The sequence below is a fragment of the Cydia amplana genome, chromosome Z (genome assembly GCF_948474715.1).
Source record: "Cydia amplana chromosome Z, ilCydAmpl1.1, whole genome shotgun sequence".
Taxonomy (NCBI): domain Eukaryota; kingdom Metazoa; phylum Arthropoda; class Insecta; order Lepidoptera; family Tortricidae; genus Cydia; species Cydia amplana.
In genome coordinates, this window is record NC_086096.1 from 16,495,686 (window position 1) to 16,523,292 (window position 27,607).

The 27,607-nt window shown below is 36.5% G+C and overlaps 1 protein-coding gene across 2 annotated transcripts; it reads right to left on the minus strand.

Annotated features, from left to right (window-relative positions):
- Positions 1 to 633: 633 nt before the first annotated feature.
- Positions 634 to 20,627, minus strand: LOC134660827 (uncharacterized). 2 transcript variants are annotated; one of them, XM_063516655.1, is made up of 4 exons: positions 14,683 to 14,785; positions 2,079 to 2,255; positions 1,512 to 1,819; positions 634 to 1,401 (listed from the first exon to the last, which is right to left on the minus strand). In XM_063516655.1, the coding sequence occupies exons 1-4, from the start codon at positions 14,749 to 14,751 to the stop codon at positions 705 to 707; spliced, it is 1,251 nt and encodes a 416-aa protein (XP_063372725.1). In that variant the 5' UTR covers positions 14,752 to 14,785; the 3' UTR covers positions 634 to 704. The 2 variants fall into 2 exon arrangements, with proteins under 2 accessions (XP_063372725.1, XP_063372724.1); XM_063516654.1 differs by lacking the exon at positions 14,683 to 14,785 and adding an exon at positions 20,242 to 20,627 and having other exon boundaries at positions 637 to 1,401.
- Between the last annotated feature and the right edge of the window lie 6,980 nt (positions 20,628 to 27,607).

The window sequence follows — 27,607 nt, forward strand, 5'->3', positions numbered from 1 at the left end:
TCCGTCTCATGTTTCGCGCGGCGCGCCTAATCTTTTAATGTTCCTTTTTGACTTTAGATTTTTCTTTTTATTTTCCCCTTACTCCTGTTTTTTTACACAAATAAAAAGAGAGAGTACCTAATGAGAATAATATTTTGTTTTTTGCCAACCATTGCATAATTTTGTTGTGATTCGTGGATAATGTCGTTGGCTATGCATTAAGTGAATCTTAATTTGTAATACTAAATGAAACATTATATTGTATAGTTGTTTGTTATCCCTAAAATGAATAAAATAAAATAAAATAATTTTATTGTACATTTATTCACCAATTTGAAATCATCATAATATAAAAATTAGTTCACAAGGTAAATATAAATTATCTTTATAAATAACTTACCGACCTACTCATTAACATCTCAAATTATAAAAAAAGCACAATCATTTTGGTGTAATAAAAGCATTGCATCATAATTGCATCGAAACTTTGTTAACTTTGAACGTGCTATCGATTATGAACAAAAACAACCTGAAACCAATTTAGAAATAAAAGTTTTTTGTCGAACATCTCATCCCAGATTTAAAGAAAATATTTAGAGTTCATGACAACGTTAAAAGCTCGGACAGTCTAACAAGGTTTCAAATAAAACGCCGCTTTTTTTATGTACCCTGATTTTATGGTCTGAGTATACGGCTAATAAATAAAAGATTTGTACGTTCAAAACTTACACCCAAAACACTTTTACAGTTTGTTTATTTAGTTCAATTTCATGTTTCCACTTTTCTGTGTCTTCTACGACTTCGGGGATATCATCAACGTATCCCATTTCCTTGCATGGTGATGGAGGTATTATGCTTATTATTGGAATGCCAATTTCTTGAAATGAACTCATTGATGAAAAACCGCTTTCGTCTTCCGTAAATTTACTGACAGCATGGTTATAATCTAGTTTCTTGCTGCACAAAAAAGATTTACTATTTTTTATTTTAGATTTTTCTTCAAAAATATGGTCCTGCTTTTCATTTGAAATCTTTAACTCCGCGAATTCGTTTCCGATGTCACAATTTAGCGTTGATAGTGGCATTATGAATTCTTTAATGTCATCGTCTTCTGCATCTACCAGAGAACTAGGTAAGTCTTCATACGGATCCGAATTTTTGCAAATGGATTTTATTAAAAATGATTTTGTAGGTACATTTTGTGTTCTTAGATCCATTGTGCTGGTATTGGAATTCATCGATTCGTTTTTATCATTACTCACACATATTTTGTCATTAGAGTTTTGTTGAACATCGTTACAGGCGAGATCGGGCAGCTTAGTACTTAATACGGTATTGGCAAGAGTAATTAGTCGTGAGATTTCTTCCGTGATTTTTTGTGAATTACCAATCTCAGAAGTCAGTGATAATTTGGATTGGTTCCTGAAACATTTTAATTGTTTTATTTATTTATACGAAATGATTAGTGATATCCTCTAATTTTTCATTTTAGTTAGTGCATTGATCGAATTATATAATTGTTAATTACTTACCACGTAGTGTTGCAGTCTTTATATCCATTAACATTACTTATTGACTTGCTGATCTTCCTTGTCCCAAGTTTCTTAGCGGGACGCAAAGAATACTCCACATGTTTGTTGACGTGTACAACTGACCGCGAGCGCGGTATATCTGCTGCATTAAACGATCTCGGTAATACCCTCTCTTTGGAAATATCTTTCATGTTTTCATTGGATTCATTAAAGTCGGTTTTATGACATTCGATATGGTCTTTCACTCTATTGAGGAAAGTAACTATTTGGTTGAGTAAAGCTATGTGCATTTGTCGATTCGCCTCGGTCTGAAAATACAACTTCTCTATTCAATCTTATTAACTTTTTGTTAAATAGGCAGGTGAAAGATGGCTTAAAGAAATAAATTAACGGAAATTCGCCAAATAAAAATGATAGAATTACTTCGCTTATTAGCTGGATTCGTTCGCATAGCGATAGCATTAGCAATTATACATTAAGTACATTAGTAATTTAAGAGTACATATTTGTAAGGGTATAACTTGTTAAAATTTACTCAGCTAAACGCATGGAAGGATGACAGCATACCTGCGCCAGCTGCCACCGCAGGGTGTCCACCTCCATGTGCAGCGCCGTGACCTCGGTGTGCTGCATGGAGTGGCTCGCCGGCGGCGGTGTTTTGTCCCCGGACTTGCTCACTTCCAATGTTTGCTCCTTGTCGACATTTTTGGAAAGTTGAGTACTAGGCTCAATTCTTTCTGGAACCTGGAAATAATTAATATAATAGGTAATAAATATAGTTAACGGCCACCTAGTCTAGTCGGTAGTAATCCTGCCTACGAAGCAGGAGGTCTCGGGTTGTTCCAGAGTTATGGATGTTATCTATATATCTAAGTAATTAACTATGTGTTTCTCTATATAAGTAGGTGTATCGTCGCCTGTACCCATAGTACAAGCTTTGCTTAGGTTTAGGGTTAGGTCGTTCTGTGTAAGATTGTCCAAATATTCAAACCGATTATTCCAAAGATACCTGAAAGTTTTAGAGAACAAATAATACACAAACATCGTAACGTATGATGAGCCACTTTACTTGACGATAATTAAGTACAGCCAGCAAAAACAAATAACGGAATGTTCATTATATCAGTCGCCTTGTGTATGGTTTATAAAAAGTTGGGAATACAAACAACAGTAAGTAATGCTTATTGAGAGTGTCATGCGCTTCTCACGCTTTTGCTTCAAACATTGTGTCTTTAACCCCTTATCGAAAAGTGCATTCTACAATCTACATAACTGATATTCACTACTTTAAGGCTGTACTGTACCTATTAATGGAGTGTAGCCTAGTTGGATAACGCTTTCAAATAGAGAGATGAGACGAGACACTTAAAAATCGTTGAGTAGGTATTATATAGGTATTTTTGAAATTGTAACTACCAAAATTTATATCAATATCTATAACATAACATTAATAATAACAACATTAATATAGAAATTTGTTTGCAGGGGGGTCACCTCTTTCTGCAGCTGACTGTACATAGGTATATTATGCATTAGTTCCGAGCGCACTCGTCAAATACCTCGCAATACAATATCATTTAACTGTCCCCGTAACGGACTTTGTAATTAAGCCTTATTATCAGATTTAGCTGTCCCGCGTGCGGCATAACATCAGAATTATTATTTTCGTACCTGGTACAATATAATTATTTGTCTAACTACTTAGGAGATATTTTTTTAACGTATCATGTTGGTACGACTGGCACTGGATTGGTTAGTAATGTAAATGTAGTAAACGGCCAAGCCACATATTTTACTAAGGTGTAGAGTTTGTGAAGTTAGGGCTTGTAGAGTTAGAATCTTGGCTCTACAAGAGATCCTGATAACTTTTTGACAATGCGAGCCTTATGGTTTCGTCTTGTCAACATTTTAGGTACATGAAAATGTTTTTGGTGGGATTTCCCTTCTTTTTGTAATTGTAAGTTGCTTTAGTTAATAAGTCTACTATTGACATCATATCCCGAGAATTTTGTTTATCTGGTATACTTGAAATCCAAGTTATGAGGGTACAAAAAAACGACAAAACGCTACGATCGAGACAAGGTAGTAGTGCCGTTGCGCTTCGCTTTGCTCGTCTTGGCGACATATGTCTGAATATTACATGCAGTTGCACAAAAATGTTATACATTATGTGTGGTGTGCTATTCACAAGAAAATCGATTGTTCGGAGTAAAGAGCGAAATGTAAACGTGGCAATATTTAATAGTGTATCCTCGAGGTTCCGCTCAAGTGGCGAGCGGCGTTCTCGGGTTGCGCGAGGTGGTGCTGGGTTGCCCGGGTCCCTCGAGTGTGGCGACAGGCGCCCAGCCGCCTGGAACAGAGCACGCGTGATCAAGGCCACTGGACAACTTCTCATCTTACACCGCCTACTTTTCAAGAGTATGTGAAGACACTATCTTGTGAAACCACTTTTCTTTGTCAGATGCACTGTATCTACTGTAGCGATCGAAACGCAACTGTCACTGTCGCACTAGTATGGTATAGTGATAGAGAGACACAAAACGAAGTACAAAAATTAAACAGTTGGTATTTGAAAGCTCAATCTTGTTAGTATTAGGCAGAAAGATGAAATTCTAATTAAGTATCTTTAAAAATATGTATCTAATTAAAATCTGTTTTGTTAATTTCAGATACCTGGGTACTTATACGAAACTTTATAATATAACAGTCTATAGTGTAATTTTTAGCACATCGTCTCAATTCTGTAGCTTGACAACGACGGACGACGGATATACATACAATCTACGTCTACGCTTACTGCTAATGTAAACATAAAATTATGCCTGGTGGCGACAAACTTCACAGACTTTTTGCATACCTGGTAGATAGATAATATATATGTAGTTAGTCGTCACCGACGTTTACAAACATAAAATTAGTACAAGTGCGTGTTACTTAAGTGTCTTATTTATGGTGCCAAAACATTTAAAGACAATTAGAAATAGAAATGGCTGCCTGCCTCGAAGACCATACGGAATAATTTTCACCGAGGTTACGTAAAGTCTGAGTCACAGCCCCAAATATATTAACCGTTTCATTTGCGTTGTTCGCCGTTGCGTTTCGGCAGTCGAGTAGAGAGATGTTTTAACAACCGGCCGGGTTGCCGGCACGATGAGGCAAGCCCGTCATGCTCAGCCGGCGACGCGTGACGCGAGCATCCGGTTAGGGCCCTCGGAAGTCCTAACGACCGCCCTACCCCTCCCCATATTCCCGGATACATCGACAAGTGCACCTTTGTCTTGCTGTTATGACAACACAGGTTCCACAATGCCGAATATGTCCTCGGGATAATGTGTCCTCTTTCTTATCTACTCGTAATTGATGCATAGTGATCGTTGATCATGATCAAACATAATTTTCAAGTAGAGTTGATGTTCCTATACTTTGGGAATACGCAAATTATGAATTGTAATCGAACGTAGAGCTTGAATGCTCATGTCTGGATTTCCGGTTCATACCTAATGTTCATAATCACACTAAGGAACAATTTATCCATTACAATGATATTGTGAATAGCCCCAGTGTTTTCGCTACCCGTAAGAAACTGCATCAAAGTACCCCCGTCGCGCAATTTTGCTACATTGGATGGTTTACAACCTTAACTTTACTCTTCTATAGGGATTTTCCAAACTAAGTAGTAGGTAGCTTTTTTGAGAATTTATAAGAACGATTTGCTGTGTAATTATTTTATGTGTTATTATCAACCTAACCTTGTAAATATCATTACTTGTTTATTTAAATATATTTTGTCTTCAATTTTTTAAATCCTCTAGTTAAGAGCCAACAGGAGTGGTAATTTCTCCATACAAACGTACTCGACTGTTTCCTCCGTGGGTTTTGAAGCTATAGCAATGATTTTTTCAACATAGATTAATATTGTCAATATCTGTGTCGGACCGTTTAGCTTTTATTGATATTTTTGTTTTTTAAGGCGATAGAGCCCTTCAAAAATGGCCAAAATGGCCTAATTGACCATGCCGCAATGAGAGGCGTGCTATTCAAAACTGACATCAATCAGTCAAAAAAGCAAAACGGTCCGACACAGATAATGTCATAATAATATAGATTTCCAAATTTGGTTACGATTGGTTATGTTTTGGAGGAGGAAACAGTCGAGTACGAAACCTCGATTTTTGATATTTTTACGCAGGATTTTTCGCCTTGTCCTTATCGCACTAGTTTTAGGAGCCGCTTCCGTTAGCGAGACGGGTATATTTACCTAAAATATTTGAATCTTAGCTCCTGTTGGCTCTTAATCTAGTTATTAGACAGAACAAGACAGCGTTGTCTGATATCTTTTTTAAATAATTTCTTACCAAACTACATTTGGATACTCATTGCTGTTGTATGTTGTCTGGTGAGCATAGTTGTTTATTGTTTACTTCCTCTCACTGATGCTCAACAGTATTTGAATACGAATGAACGTTCTACAGCCACGCAATGTCGGTGTGAGTGTCCTGGTACACTTAGTGGAGCTATATTTCATTTAATGATTACCTACAAAATATATCTTTGAGTAATATTTATTTCATATTTCCTGACACGGTAGTGACCTACTCTAAATCTAAATTTAAAAAGTTTCCAAACTGTCTTCTATTGATTCATTTTACATATGATTATTGCAATTTATTTGTTTGCTTCCAAATTGCACAGTATACATTGCAATAGGCACAACTCAGCGGGAAGAACTAAAAAAACCTTAACGATTTTTAAAGTCAGTTCGAAAAGGCAATCATAAATACTGGTAATACCAGTGCAGGTACGGCTGGCCGTGGCCTACATTATAAATGTACTTACGCAAAATCACGTACATATTAGGTAGAGTGAAGCCAGTGGCGTAGCTAGAGGATATGGCGCCCGGGGCAGGCACCAAATTTGCGCCCCCCCCCCCCCCCCCCCAACGAAATGAACTAACGAAAGGGTTACTTTTTACTTATTAAAGTTTACTTTTGATTTAGACAAATAAGTGTTTTTTTAGTCCATCGGTGGCTAACAAGCTTACGACTCACCTGATCGTAAGCGGTCACCGCATCCTATGGACGTCTACACTCCCCCTGCGTTACATGCGCGTTGCCGACCATTTTAAAACTTATACCTACACTTCTTTTTTGGAGATCTCCTTAGACTTGAAGATTCAATATCGCTTGTAAGTTTGGGATCGTAGACTATTCATAGCGCGCCTTTGGACTGATTTGAAGGGACCAAGGTGGCATCTAGGTGCTCATTATATGGGATCTGTCCATGGTCGTACGCAGTATTTTTTAAGAGGTGGGGCAGAAGTAGGGGAGGCTGGGGACGTTGTAACAGGGTACGGTTGAAACAGAGATTCTTAGCTTATGGTCAGAGACCAGGGTGGGATAACTGCTCCACCTTGCCCCACCGTGGGTACACCTATGAATCTGTCTGCCCCAGAGTAAAGTATCGCCTCCCTTTATTGAGCACGCCGAGTTTTTTTGATACGAGCGCAGCCTACCCAGCAAGGTGGCTACGAAATTATTAGACGTCCCTGATGGAGATGTCAACACCGAGGCTCCCAATAAAGTCAAAGTCAAAGTCAAAATATACTTTATTCATGTAGGCCTAGCAACAAGCACTTATGAATCGTAACATACTTATAAATTATCTTAAGCTAATTATCAGAGCAATTTATTGATGTTATTATTCCATAAGAATATTGGATTATTATACAAATCAAATTAAACACAAATTAAATTAAATTAAATTACTCCCTGACATGGGAAGGGTTGTGCCTTGAAAGATGAGGTTTTCTTAGCGGTAAACGCGCAAAATTGAGCCTTGGATCCCACACCGATACTCTGGATAGAATGCTCTCAATACCTGACACAGGTTTTTCACGGCATTCTAGTATCACAGAACGAGCGATGTTAGCACGGCATGTGTTATAAGTACAGGTTGGTCCAAACCTTGCCGTCCAAAAATTTTTTTTTAGATTCCTCACGCTGTGGGCTATCGGAATATGTATGTTAGCCGACTTTTCGTAGTTTTCGAATTATGATTTTTATTTTTATTACTTTTAACTTTTGTTGAGAAATTCCGGGGTAAGCTATTATTTATTAAAAAAAACTATTGAACTTTTTTGAATATTTCTTTTTGTAACATAATCCTTCACAAACGGCGCAGTTGCTAAAAAAAATCAGCATCCTCACTTGGCTGTGTTTGGAAAAAAAGACAAACTTTTACGTTCAAGCTTAGATGTTGCCCTTACCTAAATAAATAAAAAATACAAGCGATTTCAAGGACTTTTGGTTATTTTAGAAACTGCTAGACCCTACGTTTTTTAAAAGGTCAAAAAAGTGATACTTAATAGTCATAATTTGTCAGAGTCGCCGGTCAAAGGATCTGAGGTGGAAAGCTTCCAAATTAGTAATTCATTACAAAAATCCTCTTTTCTTATTTCTACTATTATTTTATGGGGTCACTTCCCCATCGCTATTTCATTAGAAGGCATAAAAGCAACGCAAAGCTTCACCCCGGAATTTCTTAACAAAAGTTAAAAGTTAAACTCGAAAACTACGAAAAATCGGCTAACATACATGGGGTAAATTCTGATGACCAACGACGAGGATTCTAAAAAATGTTTTGGATGTCAAGGTTTGGACCACCCTGTATACAGGGTGGCTAAAAAATAACTGCATTTCCGTTGCCATGGAGGTTTTGGAATTATACTGAGCAATTTTTACTATGAGACCAACCCCTAAGTCGCGAAAAAAATTTTTTCTGTTTCCTACTTTTTGGCTGGTCCATTTTCTATGGGAGGTCTTTTGCCCATTTTGGCGCCCCCCCTTGGACGGCGCCCGGGGCACGTGCCCCCCCCAGCACCCCCCTAGTTACGCCACTGAGTGAAGCCAATATTAAAATGCACATCGCTCATTCTATTTACCCCCCGCGTGTTAAATTAACTAACTAACTAATGACTAACAATTTTGGGTCAGTGATCCAAAAAGAATCTTGGCCTCCAAATGAGAGCGTTCCATCTGCCTGATTTTTGAATTTCGAGCGTTCGATTTCGTCACTCGAAAATCGGTGGAAAACGGCGAAATGCAATTTTTTGAAATGCGAGCTATATAAAATTGGGAATCTAGTGGTATGGACCACTCGTTTTCAATTCTATTAGTAGAATTTTAATGCCTAGTGGTGGAGATATTATTGAACGAAATACACGAAATCGATCGGTCGAAATTCAACTTCCTGCCAGTTACTGACGCGAAGTTGAAGCAGATCCGCCGTCACACTGTCTTCCCAGCGATACCTCGGCCTGGGTTGACCCACCGGACGGCTGCCAGTCGGTCGCCCCAAGAACGCCCTCTTGATGAACGCCCGACCCTCTCCCATTCTGAGTAGGCGACCGAACCAGCGAAGTCTGTGGGCTATTGTTTCGCCTATTATATTGGGTTCGGTCACTAACTCGATCTCGGCATTTTTCTGGATCCCCCAGGTGCCCTCATCTCTCTGAATAGGTCCCAGGATCTTGCGAAAAACTTATATGGGATATTTAATTCGCAGGGTCAAATTTAGAGAGTAAGGGAAGGCCCGTCCCTTACCCAACAGAGGGATGCTCCAAACGACCAACCCTATGCCCTGGTGCCACAAAATAAGGTAATTGGGGAAGGACAAGAGTATACTGCTATACTTTACTTTACCGTCAGCAAGTACCAACAAATAATCATGATAGTGATATTTATTGAATGTGGGCGTGTTGTTCACGGTTGACGCTAACATACAATCCTTGTCGGCGGCATGGACTGCGCAAGAGCGGTGCGTATACAAATCACATGCGCGTCACGTAGGGGCTTCGTGCTTGTTGCGGGTTCCCTACGTGCGGCGGGGATCGCGGGGCAATGAGGTTAACCATATCCTGGTCAAAAATTACATTTCGAAAAATATGTCTTAGGGCTCTCGTACTCGGGGTACCTAGGTAACAGTACATTTTAACCCTGTATAATCGGTTAACTCCGAGTTAGTTGGCTAACCCTGGATCGCGCAAGTGGCAATTATTATCGATAATATACAGGTGGCTTCCTGTAACAGGAGCAATAAATTAAACTAAAGGCTGTACTCCTCAAACTGACCAACATTTGTTCAGCAACTTTTAAAAATTATGAATCCTTTTGACTTCCTCTTTTTCATACAAAATAAATATTGCCTTCAATGTACGCTGACATCAGTGTGTTTGACGTTGCTTGTCACGCTTTAAACATAACAAAATTTGCAATACGTTGCGTCTTAGAATAAACTTTAAAGTGTAATAAAAATCAGAACATGAGTTATTTTCAAAAGTTGCTGAACAAATGTGGGTCGGTTTGAGGAGTACAGCCTACAGTTTAATTTATTGCTCCTGTTACAGGAAGCACCCTGTATAGTCAACAATCTTGACTAAGCAGAGTTACACCAAGATATGTCTGCAACGATTTTGATAGCACACGCAGTGCTAGTGTTATTATTTATACGTCATAATTTCATAGAAGTTTAACGTTTAAAATAACACTTGCACTGCGAGTGCTATCAAAATCGTTGCAGACTTATCTCAGTCTAACTCTATACATTTTTGAAATTCGGTATAATGCAATAATTTGTAAATAAGGAGTGAATTTGTATTTATGGTAGGTTAATAAACTAAGTACATGCATTATAAAACTAAAAATAATCTTAGAAATAAACTTATACTTAAATTAAAAATGCTCCCTAGGTCGCTGTCCTGGGTTATGGTGCCCAGAAGACTGGCAGCGTTACCTCTTTGAATGGCCAGACTTAGTCTCTGGCCGAAGTAGCTGCCAGCCCTCTGGTCACCAGACGCATCTACAAGACGCTCGGAAATCTCTTTGTATAAAGATTTCGCACTGGGCCCCCACGGTCCCAGAGTTTCGACTCCGAAATATATAAATAAATAAATTTGATCTATTTTTCTAGTCACTTACGTTACGAGTAAGCCACAAACTCACAACTCCTATAGTATTCGGTAATAAAAAAATGTTCTCAAATATTTATCTATTTTTGCTACTACCATTTGAGGCCGACTGTACCTACTACGTACTTACCTACGTTGCTTGATCAATTTCTTCTAAATCATTATTCTTTATCGAAAACTTGCACAAATATTGGTCGTATGATACATTAAACACCACCGACTACCAGCCACGGTTCATTTAACTATGTATTATTGTATTTGGATGTGTCCACTTCCCCTTTCTCCTCTGATTTCTAAATCCGGTATCGATTTAGCATTTATAATAATATTAATAAGTCGTGATCGTTAAGTGACGGAACTTAACCAAAGCAGGAGACACAAATTGTACATTTAAAAACTTTACGCGACTGCGTAGATATAAGTTGCCGCGTTCGCGTTTGTGATAATTATGTCTATTTGTGTGTAGGTATGGGATTTTGAACAGCGCGCCATGCGCGCATGAAAACTCAAAATCCCATACAAAATGACACTTAACCCAAACGCCTACGTAACGTTACGCTATCGAATGAAATTTAAACAGGTACTATACATATTTTATAAGGTTTATTAATCATTTATTCCCTTGTAGGTACTAAATCACAGCAAAGTGCGCGCTCTCTCACCAATGCTCTCAATATCGCGCATTGGTGAGGCGGGCCGACGTCCAAGTAAATAACCGATAAATAAAAAATATTTGACAATTTATTAGTAGTTAAGTACTGGTATAATTAACTTAATAGTTAATAGTTACTAACCAAATTATGGAACCTGTTTTCTGAATTAAATAAATTTTATTTTATTTATTTATTTTATAATTATATTATATTATATTAAATATATTATATTTTGTGACGACAGTGGTGGGTAGCTCAACAGCAACTTGGCTATTTTCTTTTACTCGGTATTTCGTTGTTATATACCCAAAAACCAGGAAATTCGAACTCATTATAATTGTCACGATAGATGCTATGTTCTAAACTGGTAATGTTTAGCGACTTGCTGTCGTGACTAATCTCGGTGTGGTGGAACGCTCAAATGCTCATTACAACGAAAAGAAGGTAAATCATCTTTGCGGTCACACTCACAGTTCACACGAGACTAGCGGTAATTCATTTACTGTATCGGTTTGAACATGAGTTCATGCCAAGTTTGATTATGTCTGTGATAGATTGTGGTGAAAAATAACGTAGAACTAGGTTTCCGTCCAAACTTTCGTTGTTTGAGCTCCTTACCAAAAAGGTACCAAAGAAACCCTTATGGTGCGACTCTGTCTGTCAGTCCGTCAGCCACATTGCTAAATATATCTCGGGAACTAAATTTATTTCTATTTGAAATTTGGAATAGATATGAATAAGGCTAAACATGAGGTATTGAAAGATATACTGGCACCAAATTCGCATGTTAAGTACTGTATTATTACCTACCTATAATTTATAACACTTCTTTTACGTAGGTACAAAGCAATGAAGACACCTACTTTCTCAGAATGATGAGTCTTTCAAAATAATCATTTCCAAAGAAATTAACATAAATATTTTCCCACTTATTCTAGTGCACGGGCATGTCCATAATTTGTAGTAAATTAGAGAACCATGTATATTCTAATGTACAAAATGCAGGTGGGCCTGACTCGTTCAGCCCGGATCCAGATAATTTAAGTGAACATCCAGGTGTGTGGTGTGCGCAGTCGCTTGGAACGAGCATAGTACATAGTTGCCAGAGCACGTAAAGAAAATTTTACTAAGATAACACGAATTGGTTATAAATATAATAATACTTGTTTGATTATGTCCGTGAAATGTGACCGTATTTAAGAATTATTCCGCATAAAATTTAGTTTTTTCTTCGCAAGTGTGGTGAAAAACATTGTGTACATCCGGGGGTAAGGATATTCCAAACTCAGGTCTTTTATTTATCACCTTCGTTTCCAATATCTCACTTACCCCCTTTGTTGCACAATGTACTATAATCGACTAAGTAGCTATAGTACGTAGCTCTATTAGAATTCTTAAATGTCTAATACCTACTTTACTGAACAATTACTTTATTATGTACCTATAATAATATACAAAAAAATAGTAGGTTAAAATTAAATAACCTCCAGCTCGAACTTAAATTTCATCTAGTCAGGTATAATCACACTTGAGAACAGATCTTCAGTTCTTAATTATTAAAAAGTAAGTCGGTAACGGTATTTATCACCGCTTGATTGATAATTATCAAGCATCTAAGTTACTACCGGTAAGACAATAAACAATAGAGAACGATCCCGTTTCGCAGTGGGTGTGTGATCGAAAATGAGTTCACTTATGAGCGTGTATGTACAACGTACGTCTACATCAATAATTATACTCTTTGGTCTACATCTTAACGCTCCAGCGGGATTTCATAAAAATGTCACATAATTATGTATACAGAAAACATTTATCCTGTACTGTCAAGAAGCTAGTGGGTCAGCTACTAAAGATAATAATATACATTCTATGATTCTCTTCCCGCACAGACTTTACATCTTTGGCTGAATAACCGAAAAATCATAAATCCTTGTAAGATTGTAAGGTCGGCAACACGCGTGTAACTCTACTAGAGGCTGTATTGCCACGCATGCCTATGCGTCTAATAGAGTTACACAAGTGTTTAAGTATAGTTACACGCATTTTAAGTAGGCACTTTTGCCGTTTAAACAATAGTTTCTTGCTGTTCGTACTGCATGCCCATATTAACTTCTATAAAATATGTATACCTTCTTTTTATGAGCATCATACTTAGAGCTATAAATATAAAAGACTGACTAGCATTAAACGATAGGTATTCGTTTAAAACTCTCTACTTCACATACCAGGGCTACGAACCTAACTATCGAGCTGTCTCAGTCAGATAAATACCTTATCAACTTATCATCCACATCTGAAGTGACTGCACCACTCCTTTCTAGCTTTATCGAGTAATCATGTAGCACACTCAAGACATGACCTCCACATTCTTCAATATAAACCACAGATATATTATAAAATAAAGTAAATTATTTATATCTATAGCCAAATATAATAAAATAAACCCCTAAAAAGAACTACCAAACTTAAATTTTTCTGGGTTAGTAAAATAAGGTTGATCAAATTATGGATGTGAGGTATCAATCTAATATTCGAAGCGAACTTAATTGAAAAAATCCTCAAAATTGATAAGCGGATAATCGATTAATAAAGCATCGATTCGCATCCTTAAAATTACGTAAACCAAAAACGGAGAAGATGATGATAATGACGATCAAATGAAAATTGGATAAAACGGTAATCTCCAGATTACCTTACTTATTGATAGTTTTGTAAGTGCACAATTCTGGAAATGGTCGCTCACGCACCTAAATGCGATGTTCATGTGATTAGTTAATCAGTTTGGCGCACTCATGCATTAATGCACGACAGGAACCAATTCAGGCCGTCAAGAAACCCAATAATAACTCATAATCGTTTCACTCGTAAAACATAGGTACTCTATTAGGTATTAAGTGGAAGCAATTAACTATTTTTACTAACGTACAAATTAAGTATTCGTTTATTGTTAGTATTACTATAGTAACCAGTACTAAAATTCTTTATTGCACATAACAAATAGGTACTCATAAAAAGAAAAACAAGTTTCGTTAATAGCACGAGACGGTATACAAGAACTCATATTATAGGTACATACATAAAACATCACCATATAAAATGGCACAAATTATACAACTACAAATGGAAATTCACTGGGAAACATTATTTCTGTACATCCCTAGTCGGCAACGACAAGTGCGCCCTATATTTTACTAATGAGACGTATTAGATACCAATACCATTAATACTGGGATGTTAATTTTAATTAAATATTAGTACCTACCTACTCCATTCCAAGTAGGATTTGACAAAAGGGAAATAGTTCTTTATAGTGCAATTTTTAAGTTTCATTCAATAAGTATTTCTCATTAAAAATACTACAAATATATACCTGTGTGCCTCATAATTTACTTGAAACTCGTTGTTTTATGATAACTTCTACTCCTGTCCGGATATATTCCGTAAATCACACCAGCATGCAAATAACACCGTTTCTCTTTAGCCACTTACTATGATTATCTATAAGTTCGATACGTTCGATGCTCAAGACAATAAGACAATACACTTTCCTTACCTTAACAGTAAACAGTTGTTGCTCTTGATACATCAACAGCCGTGAAATTATTTTCAGCCAATCAGTCATCTTGTCCAAAACTTAGAGATTAGGAACATACACGGAACTTAAAATTTCTTGTTGACTTATAATATATCCGATGCATATTTATTTTCACATAAATAACGAAACTGAATTAAATCACAGGTTTGTTAGTATTACTAGGTTATGTTCTAAGGATACTTAGGTCTTGCGCGCATGCCCTGTAACTAACTGCATTGATCTCCTGGCAAATCTGACATCCTGGTAGCAGTGCAGCGATGTTTGCATTATCGATCAGTGCTACTGCAAGTGCAGTTCTAGTGCAAGGGTAATTTTAGGTTTTTAGCGAACAATCTTTATTCAAAAATTACAACAATATAAGTACCTACCTACTTAGAAAGATTAACAAACTCACATTGGTACCTATAAAATTTCGTCATTTACGCGAAATCGAGTGACCTGTCTATGCCTAATTTGTCTCTGGGTCAAGGTAAAATTGAAACCTGTCAAACTTAGCAAAAATTGATTGGATGCTTCACATGCTTCACTCCGTTTATATAACATTTTAGACTAGTTATAACAGATGGAATACTATACAAGTTAGTTTAGAACAAGAGATACTGATCTCGCTAGGTAACCAAGTGCTAGAGTGACACATTAAGGGTAACTGTACATGTATACACGGGCCTGTGTAACTCAGGCAAAAGGGCGACAGACTTCGGTACATTATTTTGTATGCATTTCATATCGCTACAATCCGCAACAGCGGACAACAAAAAAACATGTATTTTATCATTATTTTCATTTAACCGACTTCAAAAAGGAGGAGGTTTCCAATTCGTCTGAAACTTTTTTTTAATATATGTAGATACTTCGAGTTTTCTAAGACGACTGGGCCGAACTGAAAAAGTACCTATACAGGTTTGGTTATTTTCTCGATGATCACCATTTGGTGAAGACTGCTGATGAGGTTCATGGAATAATGGCATTAAAGGTAAACTGTTTTTTGAAGCTGTTCCCTTTTTTTTATCATGAATGAAATAAGAACTAAAATTGCTTTTTGATAAAGTTTGCTAAAGGAAATCTAGTTAGGCATTGTTGCAGGAAGACCTGCGTTACGTTTCCTCCCATGCTAGGGTCTGATCATACGCGTAAATCTGTTTTCTCACATTCAAAGCAGCAGGCTCCAAGGCGATAAACAATGGTTTTTCGCTATCTCCCTTTCATATCACGAGAACGTTTGGAAGCACAATAGTATTGCTGTGCCACTTCCGCCGTAAAATTAACATTATACCGTATTTTCAAACTGCATTCTGAGTGGTTATTTTACAGACATGACTTTATTTGAAGTGTTTCTAGATAACTAGGTATTTAATGTGTGAACTGAAAAGTAAATATCGCCGCCTTCTATCTTAAAGCAGTCCTTATTGTTTGTTATAGCCTGACCAGTAATATATGATAATTGTCAAGAGGGCGCTGTTATGCTCATGTATAGGGTGACAATTCAGTGTAGTATGAAAAAATTAGTTCCAGTGAAATTCCGCAACATGGCGCACCCTCAATAGATCCTGGTTCACCTATACATATGATTATTTAGTCTATGCTTTCTCGTGGGCAATCATGGACCATAAAAAAGCGAACCCTTAATTTCATGGCTGTCTAGTGTGTAGCTGAGATACAACCATCAGGAAGAAGTAATTAAGATAAACGTTCTGATGACAGACATTTGAGGAAACTGCAGAAATAATTGTTGAATACTTGTCTAAATTAATTAAAAAATATACCTACTGCTGCCCGAATTCTGTTCGAGTATAAGGTTAAGTAGTTAAGTGCCGATGATTCAGTTATCTATAAAACTAAGCGTTATTAAGTTATTTTCGATTGGAAGGCACACGCTTTCGACTCAATTTTTATGGCTTCCATATCACAGACAGAATTGTTTTATGTATATATGCTACTATAGATTCGGATACATAACGTACGTACGGGTACGTAACGTAACGTCCCAACTTTAAATAAAAAGGTCAAATTAAACTTTAGTCAACAATTATGAGCTAAATGCTCATAAAAACTTTAATTATATGTAAAGAGGTGAACTATCTGTGCAACACTGTCACGGAATGCCATAATAAATTAAACTCTATATTTTAGTGACTAAGGTCGGTATTGCCAAAGACACTAACGTGAACGTATTAGTGTGTATATTCCATCAAAAATGGTTAATCAGGATTTAAAATGTTACCATTACCGGATATTGTTTGAGACTATACCTTCATTCATAATTGAAGAATTCTTAAAGAGTACCAAAGTGTACTGTTTAATGAATTTCATCTATTTATAAAACCAAATTTAAATTGTTGTATCAAATGTATCAAATACCTAAAAAAGTAGGTTAGATATTTGTTACAGTAGATATTGACTGATCATACGCGTAAATCTGTTTTCTCACATTCAAAGCAGCAGGCTCCAAGGCGATAAACAATGGTTTTTCGCTATCTCCCTTTCATATCACGAGAACGTTTGGAAGCACAATAGTATTGCTGTGCCACTTCCGCCGTAAAATTAACATTATACCGTATTTTCAAACTGCATTCTGAGTGGTTATTTTACAGACATGACTTTATTTGAAGTGTTTCTAGATAACTAGGTATTTAATGTGTGAACTGAAAAGTAAATATCGCCGCCTTCTATCTTAAAGCAGTCCTTATTGTTTGTTATAGCCTGACCAGTAATATATGATAATTGTCAAGAGGGCGCTGTTATGCTCATGTATAGGGTGACAATTCAGTGTAGTATGAAAAAATTAGTTCCAGTGAAATTCCGCAACATGGCGCACCCTCAATAGATCCTGGTTCACCTATACATATGATTATTTAGTCTATGCTTTCTCGTGGGCAATCATGGACCATAAAAAAGCGAACCCTTAATTTCATGGCTGTCTAGTGTGTAGCTGAGATACAACCATCAGGAAGAAGTAATTAAGATAAACGTTCTGATGACAGACATTTGAGGAAACTGCAGAAATAATTGTTGAATACTTGTCTAAATTAATTAAAAAATATACCTACTGCTGCCCGAATTCTGTTCGAGTATAAGGTTAAGTAGTTAAGTGCCGATGATTCAGTTATCTATAAAACTAAGCGTTATTAAGTTATTTTCGATTGGAAGGCACACGCTTTCGACTCAATTTTTATGGCTTCCATATCACAGACAGAATTGTTTTATGTATATATGCTACTATAGATTCGGATACATAACGTACGTACGGGTACGTAACGTAACGTCCCAACTTTAAATAAAAAGGTCAAATTAAACTTTAGTCAACAATTATGAGCTAAATGCTCATAAAAACTTTAATTATATGTAAAGAGGTGAACTATCTGTGCAACACTGTCACGGAATGCCATAATAAATTAAACTCTATATTTTAGTGACTAAGGTCGGTATTGCCAAAGACACTAACGTGAACGTATTAGTGTGTATATTCCATCAAAAATGGTTAATCAGGATTTAAAATGTTACCATTACCGGATATTGTTTGAGACTATACCTTCATTCATAATTGAAGAATTCTTAAAGAGTACCAAAGTGTACTGTTTAATGAATTTCATCTATTTATAAAACCAAATTTAAATTGTTGTATCAAATGTATCAAATACCTAAAAAAGTAGGTTAGATATTTGTTACAGTAGATATTGATTAACAAGAACTGTATCTTATGAATAATTAAACCTTCGCACACATAAGACACAAACTATAATGATTTTTCTAGTCTAACTAAAAGTAAGAATTTAATTTTTTGCGGACGTTTCAGCGGACGTTTCCGCTTATTAAATAATTTATTTAATATGATGATTTACTTAATTACCATTACTCACCATTTTTTGTAATGCCTTGGTAATACCTACTTAATTATCGAGTTTTGTAAATACATCGTTTTCTAATTACCTACATTACATTTGTAGTAAATAACTCACGCAGTGATTTTCTGGTTATTAGCGTAATTTGATTTTTACTACTTACTAGCTTGAGTAGGTAATATAATAAGCACATCTAACAATATTATTTTATGTACCGTAATGCATATAGTTAGAGCTAGAAACCTATAGACTATTACTAATTATGATACTTATGCCAAATGCCTCTAATTTAATTTAAATCTTTAAATTAAGGCTCTAAATCTTACGGAAAGAGAAAAGTCGTGAAAATATGGGAACCAATACATTATACGACTCTTCTCTTTCCGCACAGACTCTATACAATTGTCTTGATTCGATTATGTACATTTATTGTCAACTGTGTGAGGTGTGCAATAAAGAGAGTATTGTAAATATTATGCAAATTTATAAATAAATATGATTTAGTGATCAATGTTAGTAAGGTTAGTAAGTAACATCTTGTCTCAGATAAATAATACCGCAAAAAATGCACTTTCACTTATCGTTGTACACCTACACTTTGTAAGAACGATTAAAAAACATAAAAATTTACTTCGTAAATGCCGTTGCCTACATTTATAATTTTATATTGATAGAAATTTCGAGAACGTAAAATGTTTGAATGTAGAACCGTTACAAGAGTCGTTTTTGTAACAATGGCTAACTGAATTGGTTTATAAATACGTGGTAGGTACAGTCAGCAACATTAGTAGCGTATGAAACAACGCGCCAAAAGTATCTGCCATGCACCCTGGAATACTTTTCTAAATTGGGATATCTCGCTACGAGTTCTATATATGGTCGGGTGTGAAAAAAGTCAACTTTTCAGGAGAGCCAAAATACAATTGGTACTTTTTTTGCAATTATTGCATGAACTATGTGGGATAGAAAAACCATTCTTTTTTTTATTGTAACGGCCTTTTCACCTTCTATTTTAGATAAGTGAAATCGTTGTAGGTAGTAATTTTTTATAGTTACTATTTAAACATGCGGTATTTATGCAAAATTTATTAGATCCGACCGTACCCCAATGCCTATACAAAAATTTGGTAAGTACTTAATACGAGGATGAAAGGCGATTGTAAATGTAAAATAACTATACATACAGGTACATATTGTTATCATTTTTTCACTTTTAGCATTTGCCGATATGCCCTGACACGCTTGCGGTCGAGAAAACTAAAATCAGATGGTTAATTTAAAATAAATATATAATCGCATTGCATTATATGGTAAATATAGTATTAAAAGGCTATATTCTATAACCCAGAAAGATTTATATTGGGTTTGTAATGTATTGTCATAGAAACTCCACTCCTGTTTGTAAACAAGAGAATAATAAAATTATTCACTGAGTGAAATTCGATGGTGTTTAATTAATAGAATTAGCTGAAAAATAGAAAATGTAAACAAAGAAATAATTATGTCAGTCATAACTAAGTTTTTAATAGAACACACTTGACATATTATTGTTTTTATAAGTACGACTGTGTAACAAATAAATTGTAATAAATAAGATTTGTTACATTTCAAATAATCAGTACTTTGTTTATGTTTTGTAGGTACCCCAATTCCATTCTACATCATGCCAAATACTTACTTTATCGGGGTTGGCTTCTGTATTTGTTGTCTGGGGTGGTCGCAGCTTTAAGGCACTTTCTTGCCTTGAGCTCGAGCTGGGTGATCTGGAGATGTAGCGATTAGAAAGTCTTCTGGCAAAATTGCTTTTGAAGTCCTCACATCGCATGATGGACTCGACTGGTCTGCTGAACTCTTCTTCCTGCTTTACAGTGAAGGTGCCTTGGTCTTGCATGTACATTGTATTAGTAAATTACGGTCATTATTTTAATTAAAGGCACGTGTTCATTAAAGTGTTCGTGTTACAGATATTGAATGAAACGGTCAGGCCAGCGTACGCCCAGCTCATGATGTGACGCGCCCGACGCCGGTTAGGTTACATGTCACACTGGCGGCTGGCGAGTGGAGCGCGGAGCCCTCGCGCTTCGTTGCCTCGCCTCGGCTGCCTCGCGCGCTACACCTGCTCAACGCCGCCTTTTCGACAACAGGCGGTCGGAAATTGTCAACATACTAACACCAACCTAATTAACATACGGTTCATAATTTTAAACATGACATTTTCACATTGTTTTCATAATAGTAAACCTAACTGTGTATGTACCTAATTAATAATAAATAATCAAAATAAAATTACATACCTTAATACAGAGCCATCTAGTGGCATATTGATGCACGCATTACCCAGCCAGTTGACTTTGTAACAGTATCGAACCATTTGGTGATTTCATAGTTCATCGAAAGACATGATTTTAGACATTGAGCAGAGATGGCAGTTAGTTTAATACATAATATCTGGGTGACCGAGCTTCGCTCGGAAAACAAACAAACATATCTATCTAATACCTTTAAACGAGCAATTCTTGCATATTTATTTATTTATTTATATATTTCGGGGATCTCGGAAACGGCTCTAACGATTTCGATGAAATTTGGTATAAGGGGGTTTTCGGGGGCGAAAAATCGATCTAGCTAGGTCTTATCTCTGGGACAACGCTAATTTTTGAGATTTTATATATTTTCCGAGCAATGCTCGGTTTCCCAGATATTAAAATGTTAAATCGTCGTCGTTTATTTGGATATTTGCTTCAAAAGAAGTGTGAATAAAATTTACGTTTGCAGAATGTTGTCGAAAGAGTAATGCCAATTGGTTACGGGTATTTTAAGAGATTTAGAGTCATAAAAAAAAAAGTCGAAGGAAAAAAAGTTAGTATAAAAATAATGCTAAGACACTACAGTACTTAACAACAGACAGTACTTAACAAAATCATTAATTATTATGTGCACAGTTTGATTTTGTCAATATTAGCTTTCTTAATTGAATGACCCAAGTTTGTTATATTTTTAAAACAAAGCAACATGGACAAAAATACAAGTACTTAAGGCAAACAAGTTAGAGTCGATATTTACAAAAAATTGTTACGGGAACCTATTGTTATTTTTTTCTCATAATTAATAGCCATTTTTTATTTCACAGTACCTTGGGGGCTCCCCCCCCCCCCCTAAAATCATCCAAAAATCATGCTTCGAATGACCCCGTTTCCTCCTACGTCATGCTACCATCATCCGATGTCCAGGTCCCCCCCTCCCCCAATATGAAATGACGTAATTTATGAATAGCCCCTTGCTCCCCTACTCAACCGATACATACATAATATATCATCACTATAAAATGTTTGATGTTACATTTAAATTTTGGATGGGCAAGGTCGGCAAGCGTTAAGTGCACCCAGGGATTGCTGCTGAAAATTATCTTCAAGAATCTCAACTGAATATCCATGCAATGTTCAGACGACAAAAAGTTTTAATCGGTATACTTATATAATTTATGTCGGTTTATTATTATGAATTAAAAACCATTTGAATCCTAATTTACGTACAGGCAGGCGTGTCTCACTCCGCGATTTCGTCGCTTTGCTACAGGTAGCTAAAAGTACATCCGTTCGGCCCCAATTTTGGGGAAAGCCATAAGCCGCGCGTGGCGCAGTCGCCACCTAGCGGCCATATCTGTGCTGATCGTAACAGACGCGTTTTGTTAGAGAGTGAGTCTTCTGTACTTAGTACTATTATTTATTCTGTGGTACAGGGTATATTATATTTGTATGTTACATTTCTGAAATGTTGTTTGTTGGTATAAAAACTAGCCAAGACAAATCTTGAACTTTAATTACAGCCCAAGGGAACTAGAACTTGGCACTCATATAGATATCAATTATTTTTCCGGCGAAGTCAGTAACGATGTCTTAATGTTGAACTTGGCTCTCATTTCACATTTATGTTTTTGATGGGATTATGATTTTTGGCGATAGCTGCGACTAAATCTATAAAACCATTCCTGAATAAAGATTAGTATAGGTACTGTAGAGGCTCTAAGAGCTGTCGATGTCGCGAGTCTACAGCTGTTCTGGATGTCAAACTAAGGGGTACGTTTTTTTCCTCTCTATTACAATCAATTCTCTTTGGTTAAACGATAGACCTATGATAGTCCTTCCGTCTGCAACGACATTTAAGCACAGAATGACCTCCTCAAAATGCATTGCACTGAGGATAACCTCGTTATTGTTTTGTCTCTTTCCGCCTAGCGAGTATTGAATCATAAAGTGAGATGCACTTTACTAATATCAACATTTCACCTCTACCCCTTCCTAGACTTAACCCCCACATTGCATCGACAATTTGACATGCACCCCACGCCAGCTAGGGTGTAACTACGAGTACACACTCTTATTCAATTCACTTTTCAATGGGCATAGTGAACTATGACGAAGTTGGGTTTTAAATTTTAAATAGTAGATTTCCATGACCAATAATCATCCCGGGCGATGCCAGTAAAGTGGTTAAGGGCGATGTTTAATGAACCCTCGTGGACGTCAGCTGCCGCTCCGTTGGTGGGTTGAGAAACAACAGCCACTTTAACAAACCGACTTACCCTATTTTGGTACACGTTTCTAATTATGAAACTTTGTTATCGCCGGATGCAGTGACCAAATAAATTTGCACCTGGATCGTGGTCTATAGATACAGCAAGCTGCAAAATTGCATGACCGTGCAATTATTTGCAATGATTTTACTTATAATATGTACGGTTTGTAATTTAATAAATCATGCTGACCGACTTTTATGGATAGGTACCTCCAACAGAAACAGTAGCTTATTTATCAGGTAGGTAACTAACAAAAAAGTGAGCTACATTTTTGTATGGGTATTTTAATTTTCAATAAGTCACAACTTCACGCGTGTACTAGAATCCGACCAAGTGCGAGTCGAGCTCGTGACGATTCCATATAAACTCACAATTTATACAAACTTTTTTATGTAACCTCCTGGGGCCCGTAACCTTGTGGCGTCTTGTTTGTCAGGCAAATTTATATAACCTTAACTCTGTTATACCGCTATAGTAATTAATTACTATAGCGTTAAGTGAGTTCTCGTAGTTGTCAATCTAGATGTGTGTACATTCTAACATTTATGCTATCCTTGTAGGAAGAAGCAAAAGCTTGGGCTTATATTACCTTACCTAAGGTTTCACGACAATTACTCACAGACAGAAGACAGATACGCTGGTAGTGATCCTAAGCGAGTTGTCGTGGTGCCGCAGTAATATTACTCTGTGATAGAATGACATATGATTGGCTTCTAATAAAGTTATTTTCAAACCTATACAAGCAAATTAAGGCTTTGACTCCTTTACTGCATATATCTTTTAGTATTTCTGTGTTCCTGATAGGAAGTGCGCAAAATGTAGAGTTTGCCTTGATTTTGCTCTCAGCTTTTACTAGGGCATCATAATGCAATAGGAGAGTCGAGTCAATGAACAAAATGCATAAAGAACCCTAGACAGAAATAATAAAGTAGAGTTTGCAGTATCACCGCATTTTTACGGTTCTACCATATATCCTAGACTCATAGGGGAATCATCTCGATCGCATCCCGGAGTTGTGTTTAATGTAGGCGTGGTCTCTGAATTGATGGGCGTGTTCTAGCGGCTTGACTGAAACGGAGGATGTTCTTATTGAATTTAACTTTGAATGAAGTAGTACAACCAACAAGCGCTACGTAGAACATTAAAAACGGGAAATCACAACATTACAAATAAATGAATAAATAATATTAGACATAAAGTGATATTAGCATTTACTTAATTTTCACCTCTTTCAACACCTAATAAAACGTAAATTTTTAAAAGATGTTCAATTCGTATCCTTATCCTATGATGTTCTCAGTTTAGCATTACTATTCGAACAAATATAGTAATGTTTCAAATTTAAATGTTAAAACAGGATAATCACTCCTTAAGTTAAATACAGGAATAAGTACATTTGAACGGAAATATTTGTTCGAAGTCCCATAATGCCCATTGACTGGTCTAATTTCACAATAAGCTTTAGTTGTGTATGTCGACTACCTGTCTGCATTCTGCATTCCTACCAGGATGTCAGAACATACCGGAAAACTGCAACTTAGACTTGCATTCGGGGAAAAATGGAAGGCTGGTAAAACTAAACTCCGTCTAAGCTAACTTTGCACTGATTTGAACACATCAAAGTTAGGGAGTGTCATGATTGTCATAGAAATTTGACATTAATGAGGACATTGCCCCACTTTGTCGTTGCAAGTACCATGCACAGTTAGCTTGGTCCGAGTCTAAATTATTATTATGTTCGTGTTTTGTTTGCACAAAATACATAAGTACCTACTACTCGAGATGGAAAACACATCAAATTTATAGAATACTAAGTCACAAAGAGTTATCTTTTTTTTTATTCTTTTATTTCAGGCAACTAGTGGCCCATACATAAATACCTTAAAAACTAGCATACATATTATAAAAATATAACTAAACACTAAAAAACACATTATGATTTCGATGCATTACGCAACCCCGCAGTGTCAGGGAACCGGCCGCGGAACCGCCGAAACTTCACACCCTTCGGCCAAAACTCCTCCTTGGTCGCTAGATGTTCAGTCGGAACGGTCATAAAATACTTAAAATGTTTTGAATATTGCAAGTTATTATTAGCAACAATAACAATACCCCCACTCTTATTTTACACTCAGGACGATTTGACTCTAGGGCCTAGGCCAACATGAACTGGTCCTCCTTAGTAGGCCTGCGCAACATATTAGGTACACGAGTTTTATTATAATTTAAGAAAAGAAAATGTTACTTAAAAGTGTTGCATAGTTTATTAGCATGAATAACCTTGGCCCATTCCAATAGCCGCCTTTCATCCGCGTTGAGTCATTTGCTCATTAAATTATTGCCCGCGAGAGTGACGCGCGGGCAGCAGTCGAGGGGCAGCGACCGCGGCACACGACACGTGCAACTTAGACTGATACACGGGGTGTTTAGACAAAGGTTTCACTCACTTGACCGTTGTAGTCTAAACAGTTTAAAATATGTCTCACGAAAGTTTAATATCGATACACGGGGTCTGCTTGAAGTAAAACTCTCAGGTTCAATTCGCACCTTCGTATGGTGGCAGCGTTATTGTGGATCTATATCTAAATCCCTAAAGTCTTTTCTCCTATCAATGCATTCCCTAATATTGTTTGTCATAATGATCAGTTGTCCTAACACTAAAAACCCTAATTTTGGTTATCTTAATATTGATTACTTATCCTAATGTTATTATGCATATTTTATTTTTTGCGAGGGTCGCAGTTGAACCCTAACCTAACCCACTTTTCTAGCAGCAAGTTCTAAAACCTAACCATTTTTTAGAACTTTACATTATGGAAAATAATCGTTATGACAATTGATCGTTATGGCATGTGCCCATTAGGACAAACCAATTAGGGCAAGTGACTTTAGGACAAACGTTGTTAGGGATTCAGAATGACACCCGTTATTGTAACGGTCAAACGTTTGCATGGGACCAACGAAGCCAAAATTCAAGACCTATGGGAGTGTATGAAAAAAATGCTATTACGCCCTGAAACTTGGCGCCTTTAGTTGCTGTCTGTTACCTATACTATAATATTATTCTGATCAATTTAATATAGTATCATTTTAATATCTGGTTCTCTAATATGCTCATATTTTAATAACAAAACTTCCGTGAGACAAAGACATATTAAATATATTAGAAACGGGTAACTAACGTATTTTAAGTCGAAAAACGCTCGACGAACGAAATTGGAAATTGAACTTTATGATTTAAATTTTAAGGTACTTGTTTGCATAACATTTTCAATTCAGATACCGCTTTTTAACTAAGCAGGGCATCACGGCTGAGGAATAGACTTGGAGCATAACCCAGAGATGGCGTTATTATCAGCATTACATTACTCGTCTTCAGAGATAGTATACCATGATATAAAGCACCATCAGATAATTATCGCAACCACCATTGACAATACTGTAGTGGCTATTCGATACCTATTAAACTTTCGTGAGACATATTTTAAACTGTTTAGACGACAACGGTTTCACTCACTTGAATTTTTAGTCGCTATCGGCGACATGTCTCGGGCCCTTCGGGGGTCCTTCAAAAGCCAACACACACAACACAACATGTCGCCAATAGCGACTAAAAATTCAAGTGAGTGAAACCGTTGTCGCTATAGTGGCTGTAATAAGAACGCCTATTTCATTTCTTTTCAAGGTTTAGTAGGTCAGTGGCTTGGGTCGACCGCGCACCGCTTATGACATAATATAATTATGACGCAACACACTGAACTGAGCAACAGAGGTTTCGCTATCTCACTCCTCCTTATCTGTTCCGTGCTTCACCGTCTCAGGTTTTGTAACACGTTTTGTAAGTTATATTGTTTTCAAGCAAAAGGTCCATAATTGCCGTAGAAAATGAAGAATCTGTAAGGTTTCTGTGCTATTGTTATTATAGTCGTAATGTACAAACAATGGCGGTATTTAGTCGAGTTCAAAGTTCGCCTCACTGCAATGCGAAGATGCTTGACCTAGGCCTTAATAAATACCTAACCATTTCGAAAATAAGCATAATGATTTCTTAATAATGTCACTTGTCACCAGTCTTTTTAATTTCGTATGCTTTCGTATACCTTCGGTGCCCGCCATTGTAAGTAGTGCACCCCGTACGTCACGCCTGAACCTTTTCTTACTATACTTTGTGCACTCGTATTTGCGTCATTTGACACATGACACTGACAACAGCAATAGAACGTAAAATATCTTGCACATCGGATTTACAAAGGAAGACAATTGCACTGCGAACGTTTACGTTCTACGTCTTTTTTTTTAATTTAGGGTTGGCCGGACACAACCGTTATAAATCGGTAGTCATCTAAGTAAATCGATATAAATTTTTCATTTTAGGTCGCAACAATTCAATTCAATTCAATGTTTTATTCATAAAATATACATTTTACACGTAAAATTTTTAAACATTATTAAATTTAGGTAAATTTTG